General features: G+C 44.5%; 2 protein-coding genes across 2 annotated transcripts; one reads left to right on the top strand and one right to left on the bottom strand.

The window, feature by feature from the left end:
* Positions 1-13,212, bottom strand: ndufaf6 (NADH:ubiquinone oxidoreductase complex assembly factor 6). Its single transcript, XM_056601285.1, has 9 exons — positions 12,799-13,212; positions 12,356-12,455; positions 11,886-12,008; positions 11,677-11,733; positions 10,765-10,867; positions 10,238-10,371; positions 8,709-8,810; positions 4,285-4,341; positions 1-1,319 (listed from the first exon to the last, which is right to left on the bottom strand). The coding sequence occupies exons 1-9, from the start codon at positions 12,987-12,989 to the stop codon at positions 1,191-1,193; spliced, it is 996 nt and encodes a 331-aa protein (XP_056457260.1). The 5' UTR covers positions 12,990-13,212; the 3' UTR covers positions 1-1,190.
* Positions 13,125-26,680, top strand: nagpa (N-acetylglucosamine-1-phosphodiester alpha-N-acetylglucosaminidase). Its single transcript, XM_056601274.1, has 12 exons — positions 13,125-13,419; positions 14,344-14,549; positions 14,853-15,120; positions 16,809-16,948; positions 17,368-17,476; positions 18,647-18,775; positions 19,089-19,294; positions 19,814-19,861; positions 20,997-21,125; positions 21,685-21,816; positions 22,728-22,806; positions 24,403-26,680. The coding sequence occupies exons 1-12, from the start codon at positions 13,340-13,342 to the stop codon at positions 24,659-24,661; spliced, it is 1,785 nt and encodes a 594-aa protein (XP_056457249.1). The 5' UTR covers positions 13,125-13,339; the 3' UTR covers positions 24,662-26,680.
* The last annotated feature ends 41 nt before the right edge of the window (positions 26,681-26,721 follow it).

Raw genomic sequence — 26,721 nt, 5'->3', positions numbered from 1 at the left:
TCTAAATGTTGATAACATTTTTCCCCTAAAACTAAATAAGATACATCTCTACTGAGATGTTGACATTTACCGAAGTATTACAAAACGTGCGCACGCAGATACACACACTCACAGATCAGCAAATGGCAGCTCGGAGTCTACAGTGCTAGTTTAATGTTGTTTTGCTAGATGTAGCCCATTATCCAAACCACAATTTGATGATCGCATTAGTTTGTCCAGCCGAATACAACCAAAAATATATCCATCCATTTTTTACCTGGTTCATATTTTATAGATGTCTTTTTCGGAAGCAAAGCATTATACATTTACAGAATGAAATCACATTCACACACCCAGGACTCGTCCACCACAACCACTCGCTTCCAGTGTGCATTCACCAGTGACCGACCAGTAAAAGATACGGTTCTTGTGCTGCCCAGAAAGACATCGCAGTATACCCAGTGCCGTTTTCAATAATGAAGAACAATGACATTTGTGCCTTGCTTCGGCGCACTGTTACCCTGACCTACTAAGTCTGGGATTTCAAGGAGTAAAGTCCTTCATAAGACTCCAAGTATAAATATATACATACTTATAGCACCTCACCAGAGCTTGTCGGGGTAATTGTAATAAATAAATTGTGCACAGCCTATGTTTGTGGATTAGTATAAACTACTACTTTAAACAGTAGTACCAGGACAACCCTACTGAACACACACACACACACACACACACACACACACACACACACACACACACACACACACACACACACACACACACACACACACACACACACACACACACACACACACACACACACACACACACACACACAGACAGTTCATGGGTACCATAGCATATTAATGGAATCGTTGCCAGTCTTGGTAGACCTGGAATGAGTACACAAGGTGACCAATACTTTACCATAGTAATACCAGGACCAATGCAGAACAATAGCAACACTGTGCAACATTAGGTGAAGGTTTGGCTTGAAAACATTGGATGTCCGTGCTCCTGTGTGTTCAGGGACAGAAACAGCCCACAACAAACAGCTTTCGAGAATTGGTGATGGTCAGTGTTCTGTTCTGTTCAGACCCACACACACATTGAGACTCCACCCCCTCCTCAGTGAGCGGCCTGCCCCCTGACTCATCGGGAGGGCGTTCTGTAACTTGGGGCCAGAGAGGGAGAGAGCGGTGGTCCGGCGGTCAGTAGGTCTTCTTCCAGGAGCGCAGGTACAGCTGGAAGGCGAGGAGGGGGTTCCTGTTCCTCAGGCTGGGGTGGAACACGTCAAAGTCGGCCCGCCGCACCTTCTGCAGGTAGTCCTCCAGCACCACCTGCACACCACAGAAGAAGAGCTCTGCCAAGGGGGTCTGTGTGCAGTCAGCATGCTACTGGGGGAAGCTCGCTTAAAAATTGAGCTACAATTTTGTACGATAGAAGAAAAAACGATTGGGATCTTTACTAACTTAACTTTTATATCACATTTGATACAGTGTAATTTAATTGTAATAGAAAAGTCTGTCGATATACATGGGTTGAACTTTGATTATCATGATGATTATTCTATAACGTCTATAAAGGGGACATATTATGAAAACAACACTTTTCCTGGGATTTGGGGTGTTGTTTTGGGTCTCTGGTGCTCCCACAAGCATGCAAACTTTAAAAAAGTCGGTACATGATTTTTTGAGTGAGATATTCATTTCTGAAAGTACCCCGCCTACAGTTACCAAACGAGCGAGCCAGTTTCGGCGCCCCCTCCTACGTAGGAAGGGGGCACATTCGAATATTACCTCCCACTTCCCCACCCCCTCCAATCAGAGCATAGCTAATAATTGTGAACCAGCGGACGAGCAGCTCCGGTGAGGGGAGCTCGGCGGCAGCCCGGCAGCTCAGCTCCTGGGAGTACAATCCCTATCTCCGCCGGAGCTGCCGGACTGCCGCCAAGCTTTCTTCGCCGGAGCTCCCGCTGTGCCGCCGATCAATCTGGACTTCAGAGAGTCAATGCCAAAGTTCCTTTCCCCAAATTCTTCTCAACCATGGCCGAGATAACCACATGGTCTTTACTTGTTGTGGAAGTACCAGAGACGTCAGACGCATTCTTTATGATTCATAATATCATCAAAGGCGCACATAGCTTTTGGCCGTGATATTAGATATAATATTACATAATACCTATATATTATATAGATATAGAGCTCCAGGAGTCCGCAAACAGCAACAATCACTTCACCTCCATGCTGTGGTTCACTCTGACAGCTCATTGGTCAATGGGCAGCAGCTCATTTGCATTAAAGTTACAGACACCAGAAACAGAGCATTCTGAAGGGACTGAAACAGATGGGAATAGGGTAGGTGAGATTTTATTTTTCCTAAAAGCAATTTCCAGCAAGCAGCTTCAAAAACATGTTTCTGGAACTCATATACTATGTTAACTTGTTGGGAGAACACCATAATATGCCTCCTTTAATATACACCATTTATTTAGCTCAAGCTGCAGGTTACTTGTAGCCAGCTGTTGCTGTCTCACAGTGGTGAGGGTTTGTTCTCCCCACTGAGTAAACAACCGCAAGCAGAATAAACAACTCTCCCTCTACCTCTCTCCATCACCATCACCCTCTCTCTCTTACTCCCCCTCTCTCTCGGAGAGAGACGTACCTCCCGGAACTGTCATAAAACAAAAACTATTTACGCAGTTTCAAAATACCATCACCTCAATTAATTAACTCAAGTCAACAAAAGACTCAAAGGGCCGCCCCTCTGAGAGCAGGCCTGAGTTTGGCGTACACAGGCTTGTCTGGGGTTGGATGTTCCTTTCTAATTAGGAGATAAAGGACTCACTTTGTGTGTGGGGGCTGCATGGGCACACAGAGAGGCGAGGAGACCCAGGAGCCGGCAGCACATCAGTGCTGTGTCAGGCCACGCCGCACCACATCACACGGCAACAACATGAAATGAATCTCAACGCGCACATTCGACTTTCAGGAGGGGCGTTGGCGCGGAGAGCAGGCGACACGCACACACACGTGCACCAAAGAGCACGGCATATGCATTATATATGTGAACACGAAAGACACTCAGAAGAGCAGAGCAAACACAGGTACAGAACGCGCGCACGCGCACACACACACACACACACACACACACACACACACACACACACACACACACACACACACACACACACACACACACACACACACACACACACACACACACACACACACACACGGAATACTAGCCTATTTTTTTTGAAATATCACAGAGCTGAAGTTGAGATGAGGTAAGAAAATTCTCTGCAAATGTAAATAATTGATATAATTTGCGGCCGCATTAAGAGCCGGCAGAGTGCGTCAACAATAAACAGCCAGGGGAGGAGAGAGGAGAAGTGGGGTGCCAAAGTGCTGCGTGAAGGATGCACTCAGGAGGGGAAGCAGGTTGATGTAGTGGACAAAGAGGCCGGAGGAGGTGGAGGAGTAGGGCTGTGAGGCGCTCATCGACACAGCGCTCACACGTGTCAGCAAGATGGCCCGACGCCGCGTGAGCGCAGATGTTTTTTTTGGTTTCCGAGGTTACGCACATCAGCCGCCTCCTGCTCTTTGGTGATGTGGCTGTGCACAAGGGGCATTATCGGCTTCCATTAAGGTCTCTCTCTCTCTCTCTCTCTCTCTCTCTCTCTCTCTCTCTCTCTCTCTCTCTCTCTCTCTCTCTCTCTCTCTCTCTCTCTCTCTCTCTCTCTCTCTCTCTCTCTCTCTCTCTCTCTCTCTCTCTCTCTCTCTCTCTCTCTCTCTCTCTCTCTCTCTCTCTCTCTCTCTCTCTCTCTCTCTCTCTCTCTGAAGGACCACTAAGTCGTATGAGTCATGCCGCGCATGCTCTTGAGTAGAGAGGAGGGGCCTATTTCTAGCTATAGAAATCTGCTACTTCATATGAAGGATAATATCGTTTATTTATCGTTTCTCGTTAAAATTTGTTTGAAGTCATTTATATATTTATTTATTTTCAACTTCAATTGTGACTGTTTTAGGGACAGTGTGATTTGCCCACACACATGAAAAATAAATAAATTCAATAAAAACATTAACCATATATTTAACCCTACGAGGGCAAAAATCCTTTCATCACCACTTTGTTTGCGTTGTTTAAATACCTTTATGTTTCACGTCAATGGAGCAACCAGTGGGAAGAGGTGGAGAAACCAGACGGGTGAGGAGGATGAAGAGGAACCAATAGTGTAATGTGAGGAAGGTCTCACCGCGGCTGAATTTACTGTGTGCGTGCGACATGCGTGTGTGTGTGTACCGTTTGGAGGAATGCAGGGGCAGCAGAGGCAGGAACGTTTTTGCTGAAGCTCCGAGCCTGTGAAGAGGAATCAGACAAACAAAGCCATTACTGTCAGTTACTGAGGTGTACACTTATATATATAGCTGTAAGCAATACAGCTAATTGAGGCATCTAGCAGCGACCTCAGGGCAGTAAATGATATCCCTGCTCCTCAGAGACAATATCCGTTAAGCATATTATCTCACATAGTGAGACTGTGTCAATAAACACCCAACATCTTTGAGAGGACAAAGTTGAGCTCCACAGTGCGTAAAACTTTATTCTCTCTCTCTCCCTCTCTCCCCCTCTCCCTCCCCCCCTCTCTCTCTCTCTCCCCCCCTCTCTCTCTCTCTCTCTCTCTCTCTCTCTCCCTCCCTCCCTCCCTCCCTCCCTCCAGGCTGTGTTTACTGAGCCCGTCCACCGTCAGGGATTTCATCAGTTATCTATCCCCCCACAGTGGACAGATATTTTGTTCGCTCTCGATATAGGGCAGAAATCCAATTCACTTTGATATTTTGTCATTTCTTTCCAGAGATAACACGGTTGGGATGAATGCGGGACTGGAGCCCTGAGGCTGGAGAGAATCAGCTGGCAGCGGGACCTCTTACCCTGGGTTAGCCCATGGCTGTTAGGGCTTCACACTGATTGGACTGGGGCTTGCTGGATTGGGGATATTAAAAAATAAACTTGGCTTGTTTTTGAATATTGCTCTCCATCGGATAACAGCCCTGTGCACTTGCATTATATTCTTCCACAGCTCTGAATGCTGGGTTTCTTTAGGGAGCTTTTCTCACTCTTAGAAGTCGTGGTAAGCTGATAGAATCCACACTTTCCTACTCATGAACACATTTGGATCTTTCTGATTGTGTAAAAAACGCTTCAGGCTTTCTCTGTTAATTAAAGTTCTGCCATGCCAAAATGTCGCATGGCCATGAAAGTCAAACTCAAATTAAATTTCTGTATTGTCAGGTGGGAATTAATGTTTCTGTATGTTTTGAGTATTCTATCAATTTTGAAAGGGCAAAATGCTGGTCGTTTTCCTGTTCACCGTCAATGGAAATGAGCAGTACAAGGTCATCAGCAAAGATTAAGCATTTTGTCAAAGTAAAACCTGGTAGGACTGTGGATCTTTGTAGCTGCGGAGTGTGTGTGGTAGATGACTGGCCCGAGTCAGACTGATTGGACTCTGGGGCTGGGTACGGCTGCACACCTGTGGTGCATCAAACAATCGATGCCCATAGGTTAAACCAGCCATTACCACACACACTCAGATCTCCTACATGGCAGCCTGTTACACCTGCTATGAGGATCATTTATCCTTCAACTTCTACAATAAACCGGGTTTGCTCGTCACCACCCTGTGTCCTGGGGTGCATCCGAATACTAAGTATATACTATTTCTGTGCAGTGTCTACTACTTGACCATTAATGTAGTACACACTACAGCTATGCGTAGAACGCCTCAGAACGCTTCCGAACACCACCGGATGTTTGTAGATGACGTATTTCCCCTCTGTACGCTGCACATCAGATGCCAGCAAAATTAAAGTCACCTGCGATAATTTATTGATTTTTCTATTCATATATATTGAATTGTGGGATAGCGTAGTGACCTACCGTTGTATACGGTGGCGGTAGTACGCATTCTGACATTTTTTGCTACTACACAATGCGTACTGAGCATTCGGACGCGCTATATTTGTGACTTACTACAAAATGCCTACTATATAGCAGTCAAGTATGAGTTTTCGGATGCAGCCCGGGTTTTGGAGGAGCCCAGTAAAGTCTTCTAGTGGTGTTCCTTACTAGGTTCGACCCTGCACAACAGCCAGCCTAACTCAGATGGATTTGTTTTACATATTTGAGCCGTGTCGGCCTAAATATCTGCTATGATGAAATCAGCCGATTTATTTCAGATTACTTGTTTACACATTGAACAATGTGTAAACAAGATAGTCACTACTCTGTTTTTTTTTGCTCGTTCCTAAATATTCACACAATATATCACCCGTTATGTTATTTTAGTTATAGGAACGAGGAAATTATGAGATTCAGGTTGTTGAGAACTCTACCCATACTGTTCATGCATGTCAATGCCTCTGATACACAAGAACGTCCAGTTTATTGTATTACTATTACTTACATTACTACTTCACTTTTTAAAATAGCTGATTGCTTTGTTTCTGATTTTAACATTTAACATGTATTAATATTAGTCATTGTGTTATATTTCTGTTTCATGTACATGGGCTTTTCTCAGAGTGGTAAGGGTAAAAATATGGGCCAATGCGCGATCCTTCAGCATGAATACAATCTTTGAGGGAGGACATGACGTCCAAAGACAAATTCTACCATTGGGTAGCACCTTTCCTATGGTGCTAATTAGACCCATTCTCCTGGAGCTTTGGGAGATGAATTTGTTTCCTTTTGAAAATAGGTGATTTCAACCCATTACTCAAAACCTTTCAAACCTAGCTCCAGGGAAAATACTGGGATAACCTTTGAGGCAATGCTCGTTTTGTATACTATTCACACATGCAGAAAATTCCCGTATTGTAACCTCACACATGGCACAGCAAAGGGACGGTCCAGCTAATGGCATTATGCACACATAAATTGTTCTCTGTATTGAAACGCGATCGGATCACCTGAACCGCATTGGCGCGTTGCGATAATCGGTTGCGGCTTCAAATCGTCCTCAGCTGATTGTTGTGATTAGTTTGCTCGCTGCACATGATAGCGTCTCACGTCAGACAGCCCTGACAACCTTTCCCTGCCTCACCCAGCAACGCTCCTGGAACAGTGTTCCAGACACATCACTTGGTCTTGAGGTGCAAGATTGGTGGCACAGATTTTCCAGGATCTCGATCCGATTCCATTCACACCAAAAAGGTGCACCAATGGCTGAACAGTGGTTAAAAGTGTTCAGTCCATCAGTCTTGATTAACTAGTTATTTACGCTCTGTCGTACAGGGAATTCCAGGGGTCCAAGAAGAATTTAAATATTATGCGATTTTCAATTTGAGATAGTTGTTTTTAGGTGAGGTTCATCCTTTTGTTTAAGAATGTAGCCTTTACAGACACTAAGTACTGAAGACGAATGTGCTTACCGTTTGGATCCATCTGTTTTCAGATAAGATCTTTTTCTCAAATAATCTTTCAGATTTGGAGAATTTTTTTTTTTATCTGTATGTTTTCAGTCCAGATTTTGCTGCTGTTGTCTCTTAATGTAATTCATGTTTGGCACTTCTTGATTTCAATGGTCGGGCTATGAATATTGGATCTCTAAGATATTCACTGCTACTTGTTATTGCCAAGTGCTTAGCTTGATCCATCTGTATGGTCTGGGTATACTGATCAGCCTATTGGGCTGTGTGTGTGGGTGGTTTCTGATTTGGAGGAAGAAAGTGATTTTGCAGTGGTTTGATAAGAGGGTCAGAGGCGTGACTGTGAACAAGCTGGGTCCATGTCTTTGATCATGTATCTACAGTGCTGTTGCCAAGGGATGAACTGCAAGAGTATAATCCCAAAGAGTCCCCTCTAACATCCCCGTTAACTAGGGAAAGACTCAGGCTTTGACACGGTTGTAAAATATATTTTCAAATTTCATTTTTTTTTTTGGTTTTATCATGGTTATTGGTGCGAAGCAATTATGATGCTGCTTCGAACAGTATGAGTCTCTCTCTCTCTCGACAAGTTTTGAGTTTTAAATTCCGTTCGGGATGGATGCTGAATGTATGGATTAGTCTGAAAGACATCCTGTCAGAGAGTTCTGTTATTATAGATGTTAGATGTTTTGGATGTACAGATACATTTTGCACTTAACAATGGATGTTTTGCAAAATATGAATGCTTTTGAAAATATTTTGCATTTGCAAACCCAAATTCATGAAATACATTCGTAAGCCTTATTTTGTGCATTTAATTCTTTATGAACACTCTGCGTATAACCACTTCCCAGATAAGCTGCACTGAACACTGGTGATATGCATTTAAAGACAGTTATTACACATTTCACTGAGCCAGAGTGACTTTACTCTAAGCTTATGAAGCCAGTACATATTATCAACTTCCTGGAGTCTTCTCCAACTTCCTGTGTTAAGATATCGGCGGGGAGGAACCTGCTCTAACTTCCTGCATTCAGTTAGTGGAGGAACATACTCCAACTTCCTGTGTTCAGTAGGGGAGGGGGAGAAGCCTACTCCAACTTCCTGTCTTCAGTAAGTGGAGGGGGAGGAGCCTGCTCTAACTTCCTGTCTTCAGTAAGTGGAGGGGGAGGAGCCTGCTCTAACTTCCTGTCTTTATTATGTGGAGTAACCTTTTGGATTGAGTTAATGGAGGTGGGGGAGGAGCTGCTCTGACTTCCTGTATTCATTAAGAGGAGAAGGAGCTTTGATGCTTACGTGTTCCAGGTGAACATGAGCTTGGCTGGCGATGTCGTAGATGACGTCGCGTACGTTCTGTTCCCGGCTTCCACGGATGAAGTCTTCCTGTGAGGCGCCATGCTGGTGACACACGCAAACACACACACATATTGGTCCAATGGATTACTTGTTTTTTTCACTCTTTTCAATACCTTTAATCAGATACTTGATGTGGATGTGTGATATTTAATTAGCATGTTTGAGTTCTGGACAGGGACACAGAGTTCTCAGCGGACAAACTTATGGATGGGTCATAGAGCAGAGGTAACTTAATGATGGCCTCATGTGTAATGCCAGATGAAATACAGGACAGTGGGGGCGTGATTCACTGTGTCCAATCAGGGATGGGTTTACTTTGTCTGACTGGCCGCCACACAGACAAAGTTTTAGGGGGGAAAAAAAAATCTCTTAAAGTCTCTGGACCAAAGGAATAGAGCATGCTCTTCAATTTTATATAAGAGAAACTTACTGTACTGAAGGCAAGTGTATGTAAACAAAAACGGGAAAAAAGATAATTATAACAACAGGGCCATCTAGAGGCCAAAAGGAGCAACGCAGGTTGAGGAGGGGCATGAACTGTTCAGAGCTAGAAAGTATCAATATCTTACCGGATGCCTTTAGGACAAGTGAACTTTCTTGTATAAATTGACGTGCTTGCAACTTTAACTCAACTTTAAAACAATAACTCAAGCAGAACAACTGTAAAATAAAAAAATAAAAACTCTTATCTAATAATAAACCAAACAACAATAACTTCCTGGATCTTAGGGAGGACAGTAGGGAGTTCAATAGTTACATCATTAATCTTAAACCACCCTACTTCCAACTAGAAGATGCCTCAACACTGTAACACTTCTCAGAATGTCACAGTGCAATGAGCACTTAAGTACTTCTACCTTGAGAACAGGGAACGGATTACATTGTTTATGATATATTTGCCTAAGAAGAGTAAGCCTAAGAAGGGTAATGAAGGTTTAGTTAGCAGCACACCGCAGTGATTTTGGTTTGGCGATGTTCCCTTTCAACACAAAAAGGCTTGAACAAGGACCCAATATGTGTGAAACATTATCCAATGTGTAAACATTGAGAGCCAAAATAAAATAAATAGTTTACTAAGTGAGCTTTTGAGACTGAATTAATCATAGTTGATATCATTGTTTGAGTTCCTAGATGTTTTGTTTTTTTGGTTTAATGTAATACGAAGTAGACAGCAATAAGTGTGTGTTTGTTGTTGTTTCATCGACTCAAACCAAGCACATCCTCAGTTATAGACACACCTTCCAAAGGCTAGCCCTGTTTTAAAGGAGATGCAAATCAGAGCCGCGCTGGGCTGCCATGTCGGGTCAAACCAAGTCAAGCCAGGCCAGTATAGTAGAATGGAAAAGGCCACTCATTGGTCACTCCTGCATTCTCTGACCTATCTTTTCACTCTGTGTGCTGGCCTCACATTCATCATGCATGCCCCTGGAGCCCATGTATCTGCCCCTTGATGAGAGGATAGGACTTACCAGCATGCAGACGTCCATGGGCAGATAGACCTTTCGCCTGCTGCTGTGGTAGGGTACGGCGCGCAGGCAGGTCACGATGCCCTGGGCCTTGCCGATGTGGCTTGCTGCGTGGTCAGCATGAACGTTCTTCACACCTGGGAACACAAACCAACCACACACACACACACGTGAGGGCGTGCAACACAAGCCTATACAGTTGCCGATACAAGTAAGCCGCACATGCATCACAGACTCAACAGAGAACTATTATAAACAAACGTTTCCCCTATAACCGTATGGTGCAATGGTGAATATGTGACATCCAATACATCAATCAACAATCAATACATTTTTGCTCCTTTCATAGCTAAGCGACTTGGATGCGAGGCAGAGAACAGTCACAACATAAGATGATGGGCAGATTCACTGGTTGTGTCACCAGTAAATCCTCTGAGAATTAGACCCTGGTCTCTTGCGTGACAGGCCAAGACAATGTCCTTTCCACCATAACATGAAGCTCCTCCGTTGCATACATTAGCTTTTCATACCGAGACTCTCCAACAGGAGGTAGAGCAGCGAGGACTGGGTGTTCTCCGAGTACGCCTCCAGCTCCTGGAGGTTCCTGTAGGCTCGGTCCTCCATGTCTTTCTCCTGTGGACACAGAAAGACACACAACCTTCCTGAATACTTCCCAAAGCAACACAACCTCCCTGAATGCTTCCTAAATCAACACAACTGTCCTGAATACTACTCAAAGCCATACAACCTTCCTGAATTGTTCCCAAAGCAAAACAACCGCCATGAATACTTCTCAAAGCATCAAAACCTCCCTGAATGCTTCCTATATCAACACAACCGTCCTGAATATTTCTGAATCAACACAACCTTCCTGAAAGCTTCCCAAAGCAACACACCCCCTACCCTGCCATAGTAAGTGCATCATTTCAAACATTAACCACTGGAAGACAAACAAATCATTCCCAGCATTTTTTAAAGAATGGCATTACACCGCGTTCACACTGTGCACGTCTGTCGATTGATGACGGGGGGGCGTGTCTGACGCATGGGGGACGCGGTCTGATTGGATCCGTCACTGCCAGAAAAGTTTAACATTCCTCAACTTTTTGATGCAGGCAACGGAGATGACGGAGCGGATTGACCCACAATGCATTTCGAGAGTGCCTGATGCAAAGTCAATGAGATCCATCCAGGGACGTGCACAGTGTGAACGCGGTTTTAGAGCTACCAATGAAACCGAATTACATGTCTAATCTACACAATCCTAGCAAAAAAACAAAAAGACTATCAACCATAACAGAAAAAAACGACAGAACAGACTCCAGCTTTAGAGCCAGCCCACTGACATTACACAGTGTAACACCTGTAGTATACTATCACAAAAACACAGCGACTAAAATCTGGTTAGGGTGACAAAACTATGTAAGCTAATTGTTTCTTACCCTCTCTGTAATGATCCTCAGCAACCATCTCTTGGTCAGACCGTGTTGCTTCACCGCCTGCAGAACCACACACATTATACAGTCTGATGAGTGCGGTTGATGCAACACAAATATAAAAAAAACATTTACTTTATTCAAAGGGCCTTCTTTATACATAAAAAAGCCAACAGCAGTCCCATCTCCTAGAAGAGACACAATGTAATGCCAACCTTCCACAGCTCCGTGGAGACCGGCTGTAAGGGGGCGTCATCCCTGTAGATCTCCTCTATCGTCGCCTTCCAGAACTGCATGCGCATCAGACCAATCGTCTTCTGGGAAACAGAGTCTTTGACCTGTGTAGGGCAGAAGCATCAGCAAATAGGTTGGCCATAAAATCAAATCTAACATGCATTGTTTATGAATGGCTTTATACATCGCTTTACGAAAATGTATATTCTAGACCAGACAAACTTCTTAAATAAATGATTATATTGTACGTACATTATTATTACTAGATACTACATATGCATTATAACAGCCTAGTTATGAGAGATTATTGAATTTATACTAATCGTCACTACTTTTAACAGCAGGAATGGTGCTGGTGGTACTTGTAGTAGTTATATTATATCAACCACTACAAGGCAAATATCAAGGCAAACACTGTCTCCAGGTAGAGGCTGACAGCTATAACACCTGCCTGGGCCAGCTCCACGTTGAAGGCTCTCAGGGCCAGGGATGAGCGCCGGGAGACCTCCGGGGACAGCAGAGAGCACACAAACCCGTCATAGTCTCGCTTCCTGAAGAACAAAACGAGGAGAATGATGTAACAGTTGCCTGGAAGTTGTCACGGTACAAATAAAGGTGTAGCAGCCTATATAGTTTCTCGTTGGAGTCCCAAATTAAATTAGTCTCATACCGGTGGCTCTTTAACACATGGCGATTACACATTCATCCCACACACAAACACTCTCTCACACACCCACCCAACCCTACACACTTGTATTTGAAAGGGCTACTGTTACTATTCTTACTATAACTAGTAACTGTGCTGATGTCTGAAATGTATTATAATTCATGCATAGACATATTAATAAATTGTAAGATATGAATCATAATTCTAACGTCTACAGTTAAACTTACCTCACAAGATCGATGCAGTATGCCTCGTTGTGTTGTGAGTCTGTGTTTGAGTGGGATGAACCTCGCAGGGCCTGTATTTCAGCCGATCTCTGAATAGCGATTATATGTGGCGACAATGTCCCCGGGAGAGCGTGAAAAAGCCAACCTTTACTCGCTAAAATGCCATGCCGTGCACCAACACTAAAAGCCATAGTCACAACATACCCTTCAACTCTCACCCTTACAGTGTGCTACATCACTAACCGTCCTCCCACCAAGCCCCATGGTTCCGCTTAGATATTGGTCACAACGGTGATAGACAGACCAAAAGAAAGACAGCAGTGGTTGTTTTGCAATAGAAAGGGGGTTAAACGAGGTACAGATTATTTTCAGAGACATGTGATTGGGGAATGACATCTAAGCGTACACAGAATTTGGCCTGCAGAGTCACGTGACCAGGTGCTCACATGACACTGTCGGGATGTTGCGAGAGCGTCTTCAGTGAGGAGCTGTGTGTGGTGGGCAGACCCGCGCTGGTGTATTCTCTACTGTAGATCAACATATGGCAACAGTTTCAGCGAGATGTCTGTGGCTGCTGCTGCTATGGCTCGGGGTTTTGCATTCGGAGACCCAACACAACAGGTGAGATGAAGCTGGTGTCGGCTGATTTTAGGACGGAACTTTATTTTTTGACATTAGGTTTACTGGTGCCTGTGTGTAACGTCATCTTCCGCATTACTGTAACCCTGCGCCATTTAGCTTTACTATAGTAGACTATATACGGAAAAGCGCAGCGTTTCTTTATTAGATTTATTTGCACTTATTTTAAGTTCAGTATTGTGTTTTTCATGCTTATCTACTGAAGACCCCCCCCCCCCACACACACACACACACACACACACACACACACACACACACACACACACACACACACACACATGAACGATATCTTGATAATTTGGGAAAACATTGCAACATATTGACCCTGTTGAACCCTGGACCCTGTAGGCCAAACAAGAATGTTTCCTAGATGGCCCTAAGTTTTGCTTATCTGATCCAATGCAACATGTCCTCTGAAGAACTCGCTGTAACATGAAGAAATGGCCACCAGGGGTTGATGTTGCCTTCAATTTGCATCCTCTCAACTCCTTCCTGAAACCACTCACCATTTGAGTGATTTGGAAATGACCTATAGCAGTAGCTATAGGCTCTATGTTTATTATAATCTTTCAAATCGATGAAATCAGTAGCAGCTCAACTAGGCCCTCAGCCTTGATATTCTCGATTTTCATTTCATGTTTTTTACATGGCGTGTGCCTTTAAATCCTTAGGATAAACATTATTATGTTATACCTGTGCATATTTGTGTGTGCTGTGCGCGTGGCGCATGTACAATATGACATCATAAGCTGTGTAACAATTATGTTTCCTTTCTTGAACATTCATGTACAAATTTTAGTAAGGTGGTTATTTTACACTGGTGCAAATGTGGGATCAACCATGGGTGCACCATGTCTCATTGAGGTGTTGTGAACGAGACAATCCTTGATTTTTATCCACTTCCAGGGTCTCCATGAACGATGACCTCCTCCTGCCGTACGCCAAGCGCCATGGCTCTGCCCACTCTCACCGGCATATCAGAGACTGCCAATCCGTCGTCCACGGCAACGTGACCTACGAGACCTGGCCCTCCAGCCAGCACGGGGGCGCGCCGCTGGCCGAGTCCTCCGTGTTTGTATCAGATGCCCGCGGCGCGACTCAATGGGCATACGGTCAGTTAGGTTTTGCAGGAACAGCGATTAATCCATAAATAAAGTTTGATTGATCGATTAATTGAGTGAAAGGTGTACAAGTAGGATTAAAATGGGGCAATAACAAGAAGATATATAAGTCAGGATCGCGTGAGTACAACAAATATGTATATGTGTATATATATATATATATATATATATTATACTGTGTCCATCCCAAATTGTGTAGAAATAGACAATTTGCTTCTGAATTCAAAGTGTCGTTCTAAACAGTCAAACTCGTTGTCATCCTCACGTCTGCGTTTACATTCATTACTTTCTCAGGTCACATGACCACGGTCCACGACCCCCTGAGGACTTTGTCGGTCCTGGAGCCGGGGGGGCCTGGGGGCTGCGGGTTCAACCACCGGGCCAAGGTGGCGGAGACGGCGGAGGCAGCGGGCTGCCTGTTCTCCCAGAACGCGGGCTTCTTCAACACAAGCACGGGCCAATGTCTGGGCAACATCGTGAGCGACGGCAGGCTGGTGCGGGACAGCAGCGGTGTCCAGAACTCACAGTTCGGCATCCGCAAGGACGGGACTCTGGTGTTGGGGTAAGAGGGGGGGGGGCGGCCAGGGACCCAACCCTCGGTCTGAGTAGGTAGCACATGACATTAGGGTCCTTGTAACAGTTCATGTAACAAGAGATTACTGTGTAAGAATCATTTTTTTACCACTCGTTTAACAATATTTCCCTATTACCCATACGGAATGACACTGTACTTTACACATAGTGATTATTACACAGGTAATATTTGTTATAATAACAAAAAATATTTGTTAAACAGGACCCTGTAATGTCACGGGTTTCTTTTAGTTGTAGGTTTTTAGGGCCCAGGAAATTACAGCGGTAAGGGTGTTTGACATCCAAAAGGTTCTGTGTTTGAAATTCCCATGACCACTAAGTCATTTAAATGAGCGGTAAATAGTAAGCTGGGGCCCTAGAAGTCTTGCCTTTTTGGCAGCCAGGATAGTATAGCAGTCAGGGTTATTTGTCCCACGCCCATGTGCACAGTTTACCTGTGGGCGTCCCTGAGCAGGAGGCCCTCAGTCCTACCTGTGCTCTCAGCCATCTGAGATGCAGGGAGGGAGAAAGGCTAGGTTGTTATCATCCTCTCCTTTGACCATTTTCATTTTGAAACACAACTGTCGACAGCAGGAGAAACCCAAGACTAGCAACATACGCTCTGTTAGGTGATAGCCATCACAATCCACCGGCTCCTTTGGGAAAAACAAGCCATTCACTGACTGTGAAGGGTAAGGTAGACATACACTGTCCCCTTATGTCCTGTCATACTAGAGAGTTAATTCAGGTGGAAAGGTGGAAATAGTCAGGTTAGTTCCTGCCTTATCTGAGCCAAGCAATGCAAAGTTGAAAATGGTCAGGTTAGTTCCTGTTTCATCCGAGCTAAGCAATGCAAAGTGTTAAAACTGTCTGGGGTGAGGTAACAGCCGAGCTGGCCTGATGCCTCTGCTGGATAATGGACGTTGTGTGCAGCAGTCTAGATAAGAAGCAGGTGTGAGTTTTAGATTTAGAGTTCTAGTTGCTCTGTTCACACCAATATTATATCTTCCTTTATTAAAACTTTGAAAGGGTCTTACAATTGAGTCTATTTTCATGGATCTTTTGGTAGATCCGTCATAACTTTAGCCACAATAACATTTGAAGATTGATAAACCATCAGGTTTATTACCTGTCTGGCCGCTCATTCACTTCTATTAGTTTCTGTCTTTGAGGAATGGTCAGAGGTGCAGCATTGCAGTTAGTTCCTTCCTCTTTCAATCCCGCCAGCCAGACCCATGAATGTTTCCACATTGTTCTTGTTTTTCATAATTTTCTATGTTGTTTTATGACTCGTTATGAGACAAAGTTGATCAGCTAGGTCGCAATGACCCACAATAGACTGTATGGAGAAGTACCCGTCTCAAAGGTTAACGTTTAAGATCATAAAGCGGTTATACATCAACACATGGTATTAGTCTAAGAAAGTATTCTTCAGTATTCCCTTTCAATTATGTTGCTGTTTGTTTCATTTACAATCGACTATAACTCAAAAAATTATCTCATCAGTCGATGAACAGATGGACCTAATGTATAAAACGTACTTCACTGTAGAAATGGTATTAGTTCCAAGACACCTCTGATTCCTCTTCATCCTGTTTGAGGTATTTCACCGACAGCCATTTTCCCCCGTTGCGGATAATAACACTGTATCTCTCTGTTGTTGTCCCGCCTCCCCAGGTACCTGTCAGAAGAGGATGTCACGGACCAGGGGAACCCGTTCGTCCAGCTGGTCAGCGGCGTGGGGTGGCTGCTGAGGAAAGGCCAGGTGTACATCAACCAGAGTCGGCAGGCAGAGTGTGACAACACCCAGGAGACAGGTACCAGGAACACAGACTTCATACCAGCACTACAGCATACCTTACAGGCTGCTAGACAGTGCAGGTACCAACAATACAATACACAGACCTAGTCCCCTACCACACTGATATACTGTAGTTGGTATTTTGTCCTAGCAGAGGAAGCTATCCACACGCACACACATGCATAGCGAGGGACTAGGAAAAGCTGAAGAAAGGATTTGGTAGGTTATGAGTGAACACGAAGTACAGACCTTAGATGAGAGGCTATGGTAGGATGGGTTTCCTCCTTCGTTTTCTCAGGTCAGCAAATCCTACTGAGATAAGTTAGAGATTTAGAAAGAAGCCTGGACAGAGAGATACAAGAGGGGTATTCCCATAAGACAGGTCGTACAAGCGATACATGTTCCTCTAAACCCTAAGCTGTTCTTCTCCGACAGGCTCGTTGAGCAAATTTGTGGATGTGGTGTCCGGCCGGACGGCCATTGGACACGATGCAGACGGCAAGGTGGTCCTGTTCCACGTGGACGGACAGACGGGCGTTAGAGGGTGAGCTGCTGACAAGGGCCAGCCTTGGTTCTCCATCAGCTGGAGGGGGGGGGGGGGGGGTCTGACCTAAATCAGAGAGGTCAGGGGTCATTGCAGTGACCCTAACCATTGATGACTAGTCTTGAGTGAAAGTCTATTGTTGTGGCTGATGGTATCGTAGTAGCACTATCTATACACATGACAAAGGGTTGTCCCTGTGTAGGGTCATTTGCAGGATCTTCAATACTCAACCAATAAACCAGCAGAGAGTTGTTCCTTATTCCCTAAGAATTTATAGGAAATATCCTCCGCCAAACAAAGTGAGATGATACTACTGCAACTGTTGCGGTTGCCCACTTAATGGATTAGTGGGAGCAGTAATGGTGGTAGTATTTGTGGTAGCAGTAGTAGTGGTCTTGGACAGACATAAATAGGAAGCAGAGAACATCAGCAGTCTAATTGATGGATGGCGTCCAGCTAAATGGGAATTGGCACCAGATTCAATAAGCTTCTAGATTTATCTCCCTGACTCAATAGGACCTGTCTGCCCTGTCCCCCCTAAGACCCCCACCAATGACCCGCCCAGCGATTGATTCCCATTGATCCGGACTTCCACGCTTCCTGTTGTGGCAGACCATCAGGCGCTCTGGGATGGATGCATGTGTTTGTGTTAAAGATCTGTCTTTGGTTAGCACTACGTGGCCTGCGTGTCCTGACTTGTCAGGGGGCCTCTCCCCACACACCCAGCTGATCTGGGATCAATACCATGTCCAAGGAGGATCAATAGACGCCTCCCACAGGGAGCCTGCTCTCTGCCCTTCGGGGTGCAGGTGGAAGGGCCCGGGACCTTCATGGGTATCCTCTTGTTAGAGAGGGATAGTTGCTGGATTGAGTTAATGCATCGGCAAAAGGCAGCTGCGTACGTATGTGGGAGCTGTTGTTTTGACTGAAGAGATAAGGACGATGAGGATGCACAAGTTAATAAATACCGAGAAATTGACATTTGTAACCAACGGATGTTTAGAGACACAACGTTGCTCTGGACATCAAATGAACAGAAAAGGTTTTCAAAAAAGGGTTTCAGCATGGAACCAAATGCTTTTTCCAATTTGGTTTAAACCATTGTTATTGGGTTTTCCTCTGTGTATGTATTATGTATCTATAAAGCTGTTCTTTGCCTCTATTTAATAGCATGAGTTTGTGGGAGGTGGCAAATTTCCTCAAGAAAAATGGAGTTGTCAATGCAATCAATCTGGATGGAGGCGGGTCCGCTACCTTTGTGGTCAACAGCTCATTGGCTAGCTACCCTTCAGACCACTGGTAAGTAAGATGCTAAGCCAAGCATGGGCTTTTATTACATTATTATGTTTACAAAGGATCGGCCGTCTCTTTCTTTCGGTACAATGGAAGTCCTGACATAAGGGATTAAATGGCATATGAACCCAGATTTACTACTAAGTATTCTGTACATTTTAATTAGAATGCAGATTTAAATGTTATATTACCCTTTATCCTCACTGATCCTTCCTTCTCTTCTTTCATCTCCTTTTCTGTCCTTTCCTATCCCCTCACCTCTCCTCTCTGCCCACCCACCCCCCCCCCCCCCCCCCACACACACACACACACGCTGTAGTAAGCCGGACGCCAGGTGGCGCTGTGCGCGGGCCGTCTCCACCATCCTGTGTGTCCACCCTCGCCACTGCCATCCCCGGGACTGCAGCGGGCACGGGGAGTGCTTGCAGGGGGTCTGCAGGTGCCTGGAGGGATGGCGGGGGGCCGGCTGTGAGGGTCTGGTGTGCCAGACCCCAGCCTGTGGGGCTCACGGCGTCTGCACCAGTGGTGAGCGAAGCTCGGGGGAGGGGGCAGTGAAACTAGGTCGAACAGGGAAAAGGGTATTTGTGTTGGTGTGCATTGTTCCTCCACCACCCCTTTGGTTCGGTTGTACCATTTGGTAAAGGACGGGGGTTAAGGACCGTGGTTTTCTTGGACTCTGGGGCGTGACCCCCCCGAGGGAGTTACGGACATCCACTAAACACCTGGTTTCTTTGTGTCAGACAAGTTCTTGTTCTCACCTTGAACTTGACTATTCAGTTGTTTAGCAGGGGCTTTTATATAAAGCAACTTGGAGTGAGACAGACCTGTACACGGATATAGGTCATTTCTTTTGGGAAGGGTCAGGGGCATTTTTGCTCATGGATGCATACAGGTTAGGCTGCTGACATTGGACCCCGAACACAGCACTTGGCGTTAGTGTTTGAGTATTTTACATTGATGAGTCAAAACAACACCGGGCAAGGTTTTTTGATACATGGGATAAAAATGGATATGTTTTAAAATGTCTTGGATCATGCTTTTCAGGAGGATGTGTGTGTGACGCTGGTTGGAGTGGACACAACTGCAGTGAAGGTAAAATACATCAAGAAAGTCACACATTCAGTCCCATATATAGTGTTGAGCAATATTGTGTGAGACTATATAGAGTATGTATATATTGATTGTGTCATATTTGAAGGAAACTTCAATACAAGAGTTCTCATGGTACACTGGTTGTCTTATAATAAGATGTTTCCTGAATGGAATAATATATATCAAAATAAGGGTTCTGAAGTACACGAGATGAGGAACAAGCTCTAGTTCTCCTTAAATAACCAGATACTTAATAACACATACTTGCATTATTCCGGGGAATTATGACTTGCTATGAGCATTTGTGTGACACTACCCAGCCCTAACGGAGAACTCCATGATCTACTTATGTAAAACCTACAAAGTTTGAAGTTCAGAGGACACATACTCACCGTTTGATCAGGGATTAAATTGACTGCAGACGTACAGTGCATATCTGTCCTCATCAACCCCCTTGAAGCTCCGGATAGCTGTACAACATCCACTCAAAGCCATGCGCTTACTGAAGGCTAGAAAAAGTTAGAGTTGCAGTAGCAGTTATACAACAGTTGTAGCTTTATGGTCATTCAGAGCCCTGATAGTAAACAACAGGAAGGTATCTGGATCACACACACACACACACACACACACACACACACACACACACACACACACACACACACACACACACACACACACACACACACACACACACACACACACACACACACACACACACACAGGCTGATCCAAGGAGATAGACACAGGATGGATGGTTGTAGTGTTGGGTTAAGCAGTGGAAAATTCCTAGCTGTTGAGCACATCAGGAAACGCACAAGTGGGTTCTTGCTGAAATAGACGAGAAATACAGAGCGAGTTGAAAGAGAGAGATAGATCATGCATGCTGGATGGCAATGTAGAGCGGTGATTGTATGAATTACCTTGCAAGCATCAGGGAGTACAAATAAGTTATCCTAGCCAAATATGTATGTGTTTCATTGATTGGTCCTGTTTATACCTAAACTGTCCCATCGCCGGACCTTCCTGAGATTCCCGTTGGATTGCAATCTCTATTTGTTTACCTAGTCTCTCTCTCTCTCTCTCTCTCTCTCTCTCTCTCTCTCTCTCTCTCTCTCTCTCTCTCTCTCTCTCTCAGAATGTATGCAAGGTTTCTATGGCGACAGCTGCAATCAAACGTGTGCCTGTGCCAATGGAGGTTCATGTGACCCCGTCCATGGACGCTGCACATGCCGCCCAGGTTTCCATAGTGACCTGTGTCAACAAGGTTCGCCTCTTCACTCACCCTTTGTCTTTCCTTTGCTCTGTATTTCGGTTTCCTCTTTCTTTTCGTGTGCATTTTCTTCAGTTTTACTTTATTACTATCATTTACTTTATTTTAAATCCTCTTCTTTTATTTTATTGGCATAAATCCATCCTTCTCTTTTTCTCCTCTCTTTATCCCTACCCCTCTCTTCTTTATTTATTACCCCTGATCATCTCTTCTATGTTTTTACTCTTGTCTGGCTGTCTTGTTTGCCAAAGGCAGTTCCTCATCTGCTTTAACAAACTGTCATGTGGTTTCTCACATGTCTTGATTACGCCGATAGGCTTACTCTCGCTCAATCTGCTTTTCTTTCTTTCTCTCTCACTGTCTTGTACTCTCTCTCTCTCTCTCTCTCTCTCTCTCTCTCTCTCTCTCTCTCTCTCTCTCTCTCTCTCTCTCTCTCTCTCTCTCTCTCTCTCTCTCTCTCTCTCTCTCTCTCTCTCTCTCTCTCTCTCTCTCTCTCTCTCTTTGGTTGTCTCTGTGTGTCTCCTCATCCTCTCTCCGTCTCCATGTCTCTCAGAGTGTCCCCTGGGTTTCCACGGTGCTTCCTGTTCTGAGGAGTGTCACTGTGAGGACCAGTGCCCCTGCGACCCGCAGACAGGAAGTTGTACCAACCCACTGCGGGAAGCAGTGAACCTAACCTTACAGAGAGGTATGTGTCTGACGCACGCGCACCCACACACTTTAAATGTGTTCACAATCATACTTTCCAAGTAAGATAATGCATGCATCCTTGTCTGATCAAATGTGCAATTGGCAGAAACTAAATATCATCTTCTGGTAGAAACAACAACGCACACATCCACAGCCAAAGAGTACCCCCATACAGATACTGTAGATATTTGTATATTATCAGTTAATATATTACCATGAACTGCCTGCTTGAGGTCTTGAACATTTCTGTAAAGCTTTCTTGACCTCGGTAAGTTCTCTTTCTGGCCCTTTTTTGTCTTTTCTTAAAGACAAAAGCAGCGAGAGGGCAGTTGGTGCTCTGATTATTGTTACCATGGGGACCTGGCAGGGAACTCTGCCCTCCTCAGTGCAGTGGGTAGCAATAAAGTAGGCCTCTCCAGGCTCTCCAAACGGAAGTTTCTATGGAAACTTAAGCGGCAGAATTACTTCCTGGTTACAGTCTATGAATGTATTGTTATTGGAATGGTATTGTATTTTATTGTATTGTCATCATTGTTTTTAATAGATTATGTATACCACCCTTTTAGGAGGTGACCTATGAACTAAAACTGGTTATTAATAACAACTTTTTTATAGCACTGTTCGATAGAACAGTCCAAAGTGCTTTACTGAACTTAAAATACAGCTCAAATAAGACACATAACAACGGTACACAATTCTAAGATAATAAGGCGGTATACAGTAAGTAAGTATGCAGCAATAACATAATATTAATAATAAAATCTGGTAAAAATGAGTCGAAAGGAGCACAATAAAGCAGGGGACAGACTGGGCTAGACTGATCTGGCTGAAAACAAGTTGAGTGTTTAAGATAATATTGACATTCTCAAGGGGGTTGTTGTTTACCTGAAGTTGTCCTCCTCTCCACAGCTGGACACTGTTTAGCAAGAAAGATGTTTACCACCTGGAGACAGGAGGAGGCCACTGAGATTCAGCCGTACCTGACAGAGTGAGTGTCCCTATACCGATCCCAGTAGTCACAGTCAGATAGGCCTCCTTCAGGAGACATGATGTTGTTACACACAGCTAATATAACCACCGGACCGTAAGAAGGGTGTTACGGTACGATACACGGCATTCATTCCCAAGGGGGGGACAGGGTGGGTCAGTTAGCAAAGTTAGTCACAGTACAATGAGGAGACCAATCAAGCACAGACCTGTGGTTGGTTCTGCACCAGTGAGGCAGCGATGGAGTGATCAGTCGCAGGTCAATGGATTTCAAATCAAATTTGTCATCATACGGATTAAGCATTTGGGGGGTTTAAACTTTCTATGTATTGTAATCCTGTATTTTTTTATTGAAACTTCAGCAATTAGAAATCAGATTAGAAGTGTTGACCTAACCTCTGGCCTCCCTGCTCTTTATAAACTGCTCTTTGGGAGCTAAGCAGGCTGCTCGTGTTCTTCCCCACTGATGGAGACTAAATCCAGTGCACTGATAATCCCATGTCCCCCCGCCCACCCAGCCGTTGAAGCGGTGCGTTCAGTGCTCACTCTGAGCCGCGTGGAGCTGACGCAGTGAGCGCCAGGCCGCCGCCCCGCCGGGGCCCACGTCTTCATTAGCATCCATAACCCATTCATATGCAAGTTAGAGATTGTTCGCCGTCGCCATGGTTGCCTGCGTGAAGGGCTCTCGGCTCACAGATGGAGAGTAGACCCCCACCCCCCCCGCTCCACTCCGCTCTGTTCCCTTTCTTTCTCTCTCTCTTTCGTTCCACTTCTTTTCCCTCTCTCTACGTGTTCTCTTTGTAAAGGAGATGGTTGATTAGGACAGTAAGATATGACGGATGGGGGGGGGGTGGTTTACTTGCATTAATCACAGGGTGCTATAAACGATGGCAACATTCTGCTATGAAACACGGCCACAATCAATGCCTCGCTCTCGCATTCAGCCGAGGTTATGGCCCATGTTTATTCAGCCCGTTGTTGGAACACGATAGTCGACCTTTGGCAGACAATAACACTTAAACACAATAAAAACGAAAATAGGGTTTAGCTTTCTAAACTCGGGAGTGGATCTTTGAATAACAAAAAGGACCAAACAGACTATCATCTCAAACAGAGATGGTAGTCTTGACTGGCAAGACTATCATCTACTTAGATTTTGTAAATCCATGAATGTGGTTGTATTGTATACATCAGCATTTCAATGTTTGGAGTTCTTATGCGCTAGTACTCCATGATTGTAGTCCATTGCCGTGTTTCAGTATTCCATGATTGTAGTTCTGTACAATGTCCCAGTATACATTGGTTATAGTTCTGTACCATGTTCCAGTATTCATTGGTTATAGTTCTGTACCATGGCATGTACCAGTATTCATTGGTTGTTGTTCTGTATAATTTACCAGTATTCATTGGATGTAGCTCTGTACCATTAACCAGTGTTCGTTAATTGTAGCTCTGTACCATGTCCCAGTATTCATTGATTATTGTTCTGTACCATGTCCCAGTATTCATTGATTATTGTTCTGTACCATGTCCCAGTATTCATTGATTGTTGTTCTTTGCATCTAATCAAACCAAAGAGCCTGCTCTCTCTCCCCAGGCAAACGTGGCTGATCATCACCATAGGCCTGTCTTCTCTGCTATTGGCTAGCCTGGTGGGTCACCTGAGGCGTGCGTTTCCGGCCTCCGCAGGGCACGGATGTATCTCAGATCGCCGTGACTACTCCTGCGTCCCCCTGACTGACATAAACAGCAGCGTCGCGGCCGGCAAAGTGTCACAACCCAGAAAGGCAGGAGTGGAACCGGACGATTCGGACTCCCAAGATGAGACATGGTCTCCTCGTAGCGGTGGATCCTGAGTTTGGGATGAACAGCCACTCTTCGGGAACCACAGACAAACAAACATGGCTGCTTCACTGTTAAAGCAGCAGACTTTAACTCCAAAGTCACTGTACTATACAGTTTTCTATCATCCAGGATAGAAAGTGGGATGTGCACAATGTTTGAAACAGAATAATATATATTTTTCTAAAAAATCTCATTCAGACAGCCTAATTTTTTGGATTGGCAGTTCACAGCGCTAGGACAATGTATGGTTTTGAAGTATAGGCAGTACAAATACCGTCTTAATACAGGCTCAATCATCTTACCTGGGTCTTACCTCGTACATTTTTGTGTTAAACCACAGAGAAAGATGCAAATATTACAATCAGGATGATTAAGAAGGGAAAATTATTATCCAAATTATGAAGAACTCTGAATGTAATGTTTATTAAGGTTGAAGCTTTTAGTATTGCAGACATTTAAATGCCTCTCTACGTGATTAAACGGATCAGATTAATAGACATATGCGTGATGAACCAGCAGTTACCTTTGTGTAATCTCTACCAGGGTAATTGCCAGTTATAGGGTTTGCGCTTATCCAAATTACACTAATTATAAGGTTGTCTTTCATATCAACGGTTGATGCTTTCTACAATTAGAAACACTGAAACACATTTTTATGTACTTTTACAAAAACAATGTATTAATTATACATCTTCCGAATATCAAAGAAAGGCTGTCTACTCCCCCTGGAGACATGTAACTGGGCCAGCAACTACTCTCATGTTGCCCCGCGGGCCTCCAGACTGTCTGTCTTGTCTGACGACTAGACTCACGAAAACCATACAATACCTGTGTCTCCACTGGCTACATTATTAAACCCCATCTCTGTGGACTGCTTTTCCCTTTTCAACATTGATCCGATGATGATTCATCAACAGCCTAGTTTTTATTACGTCCCTCTCACCAGCCTCATATCAGTTTTCTGAATCTAGGTGTTCACCAACTGCTGGGACGAACCACTTTACCCGCTGGGACAAACCACCGTGTGTTATGAAAGACAAAGACAAGGACCAGGTTACATGGGTCATTATGTGTGGCTTCCTTTGTCCACGCTAGACCTGGTAGAACAGCAGAGTTCTGGTGTTATGTGTGTTAGGCGTTCACCTTCCTGAACTTGTAACCACGAGATAAAGCATTTTTTTGTCTTGGGATATCCTGGTTGGTGTATGGTATTTTTTAGGTCTTTGAGGACTACAATGCAAGACAGAACGACTTTGAAACTTTTATTATGGTTCCTAACCGTTCAAAACCGGTTTCTGTTTTCAGCATTCTCAGCAGTATTTAAATATACAAATGTAAATATAAGCTGGGTCAGCAGCAGCGTTGTCTAACGCCCGCACGGAACGGCCGTTGTTTACAACATGCAGCTCTCAGCTGTGCTTCTGCAATCATCTGTGACCGCCTGGTCTCGTTTCCTCTTAGGTCTAGGAGGGCTATCCTTACTGCAGCATGTTGGGAGGGTTTAAGAACAAAAGTGGTTGATTAAAGTAAACTTGGAACCTGGCTGGAGCTTTTAGTGCTGCTGTTAGTGGCACCCCTAACAGTCACTTGATGAATGGGAAATATGCATGACATCAGGGCCCGGTTATAGTTTAATAACAGACTACTTCTGGCTGTGGTTGTTCAAAGACCCAGTTGAAAAACCCATTGACCTAATAAAATAAATGTGTTGGCCTCCTTTGCTACAAATTCAACCACATGCCAATTGTCTTGTACTGTCAAAGTTATCTTGGTCTCTTCCTCATCTGGGGGGAGGGGAGTGTTCATCCCTCTAGGTTTAGCTCTGTGGTACATTCCTACCCACCAGCATATTCCTGAGCCGTTGACCCCTGACCTCTGCAGCCATAAAATGGAATAATGCTCTGCCTACACTGCACTTGGCACTCTGTGAACAGAATATGTGAACTGCTATTCTGTTTAGTTCTAGAAAGATTGTTTATTTTACCATTAAACATTTTTACTGAGTTTTCGGTCTTCTGTCTTGTTATGCATGATAGATTACTCGATGATGATGCATTTTTTTGTTCCACTT

The sequence above is a fragment of the Gadus chalcogrammus genome, chromosome 11 (genome assembly GCF_026213295.1).
Source record: "Gadus chalcogrammus isolate NIFS_2021 chromosome 11, NIFS_Gcha_1.0, whole genome shotgun sequence".
Lineage (NCBI taxonomy): Eukaryota > Metazoa > Chordata > Actinopteri > Gadiformes > Gadidae > Gadus > Gadus chalcogrammus.
Note: the sequence above shows the minus strand (reverse complement) of the source record. Positions and strands in the feature narration are given on the sequence as shown.

Excerpts from the sequence above, each read along its gene's own strand:
- ndufaf6 (XM_056601285.1), bottom strand. The coding sequence starts at position 12,989 with ATGGCTTTTAGTGTTGGTGCACGGCATGGCATTTTAGCGAGTAAAGGT. Across the intron at positions 12,456-12,798 it reads TACTGCATCGATCTTGTGAG|GAAGCGAGACTATGACGGGT; the intron begins GTAAGTTTAACT and ends TTTGTTCTTCAG. Across the intron at positions 11,734-11,885 it reads TCTCCACGGAGCTGTGGAAG|GCGGTGAAGCAACACGGTCT; the intron begins GTTGGCATTACA and ends GTGGTTCTGCAG.
- nagpa (XM_056601274.1), top strand. The coding sequence starts at position 13,340 with ATGGCAACAGTTTCAGCGAGATGTCTGTGGCTGCTGCTGCTATGGCTC. Across the intron at positions 16,949-17,367 it reads TGACAACACCCAGGAGACAG|GCTCGTTGAGCAAATTTGTG; the intron begins GTACCAGGAACA and ends CTTCTCCGACAG. Across the intron at positions 19,295-19,813 it reads TCACGGCGTCTGCACCAGTG|GAGGATGTGTGTGTGACGCT; the intron begins GTGAGCGAAGCT and ends CATGCTTTTCAG.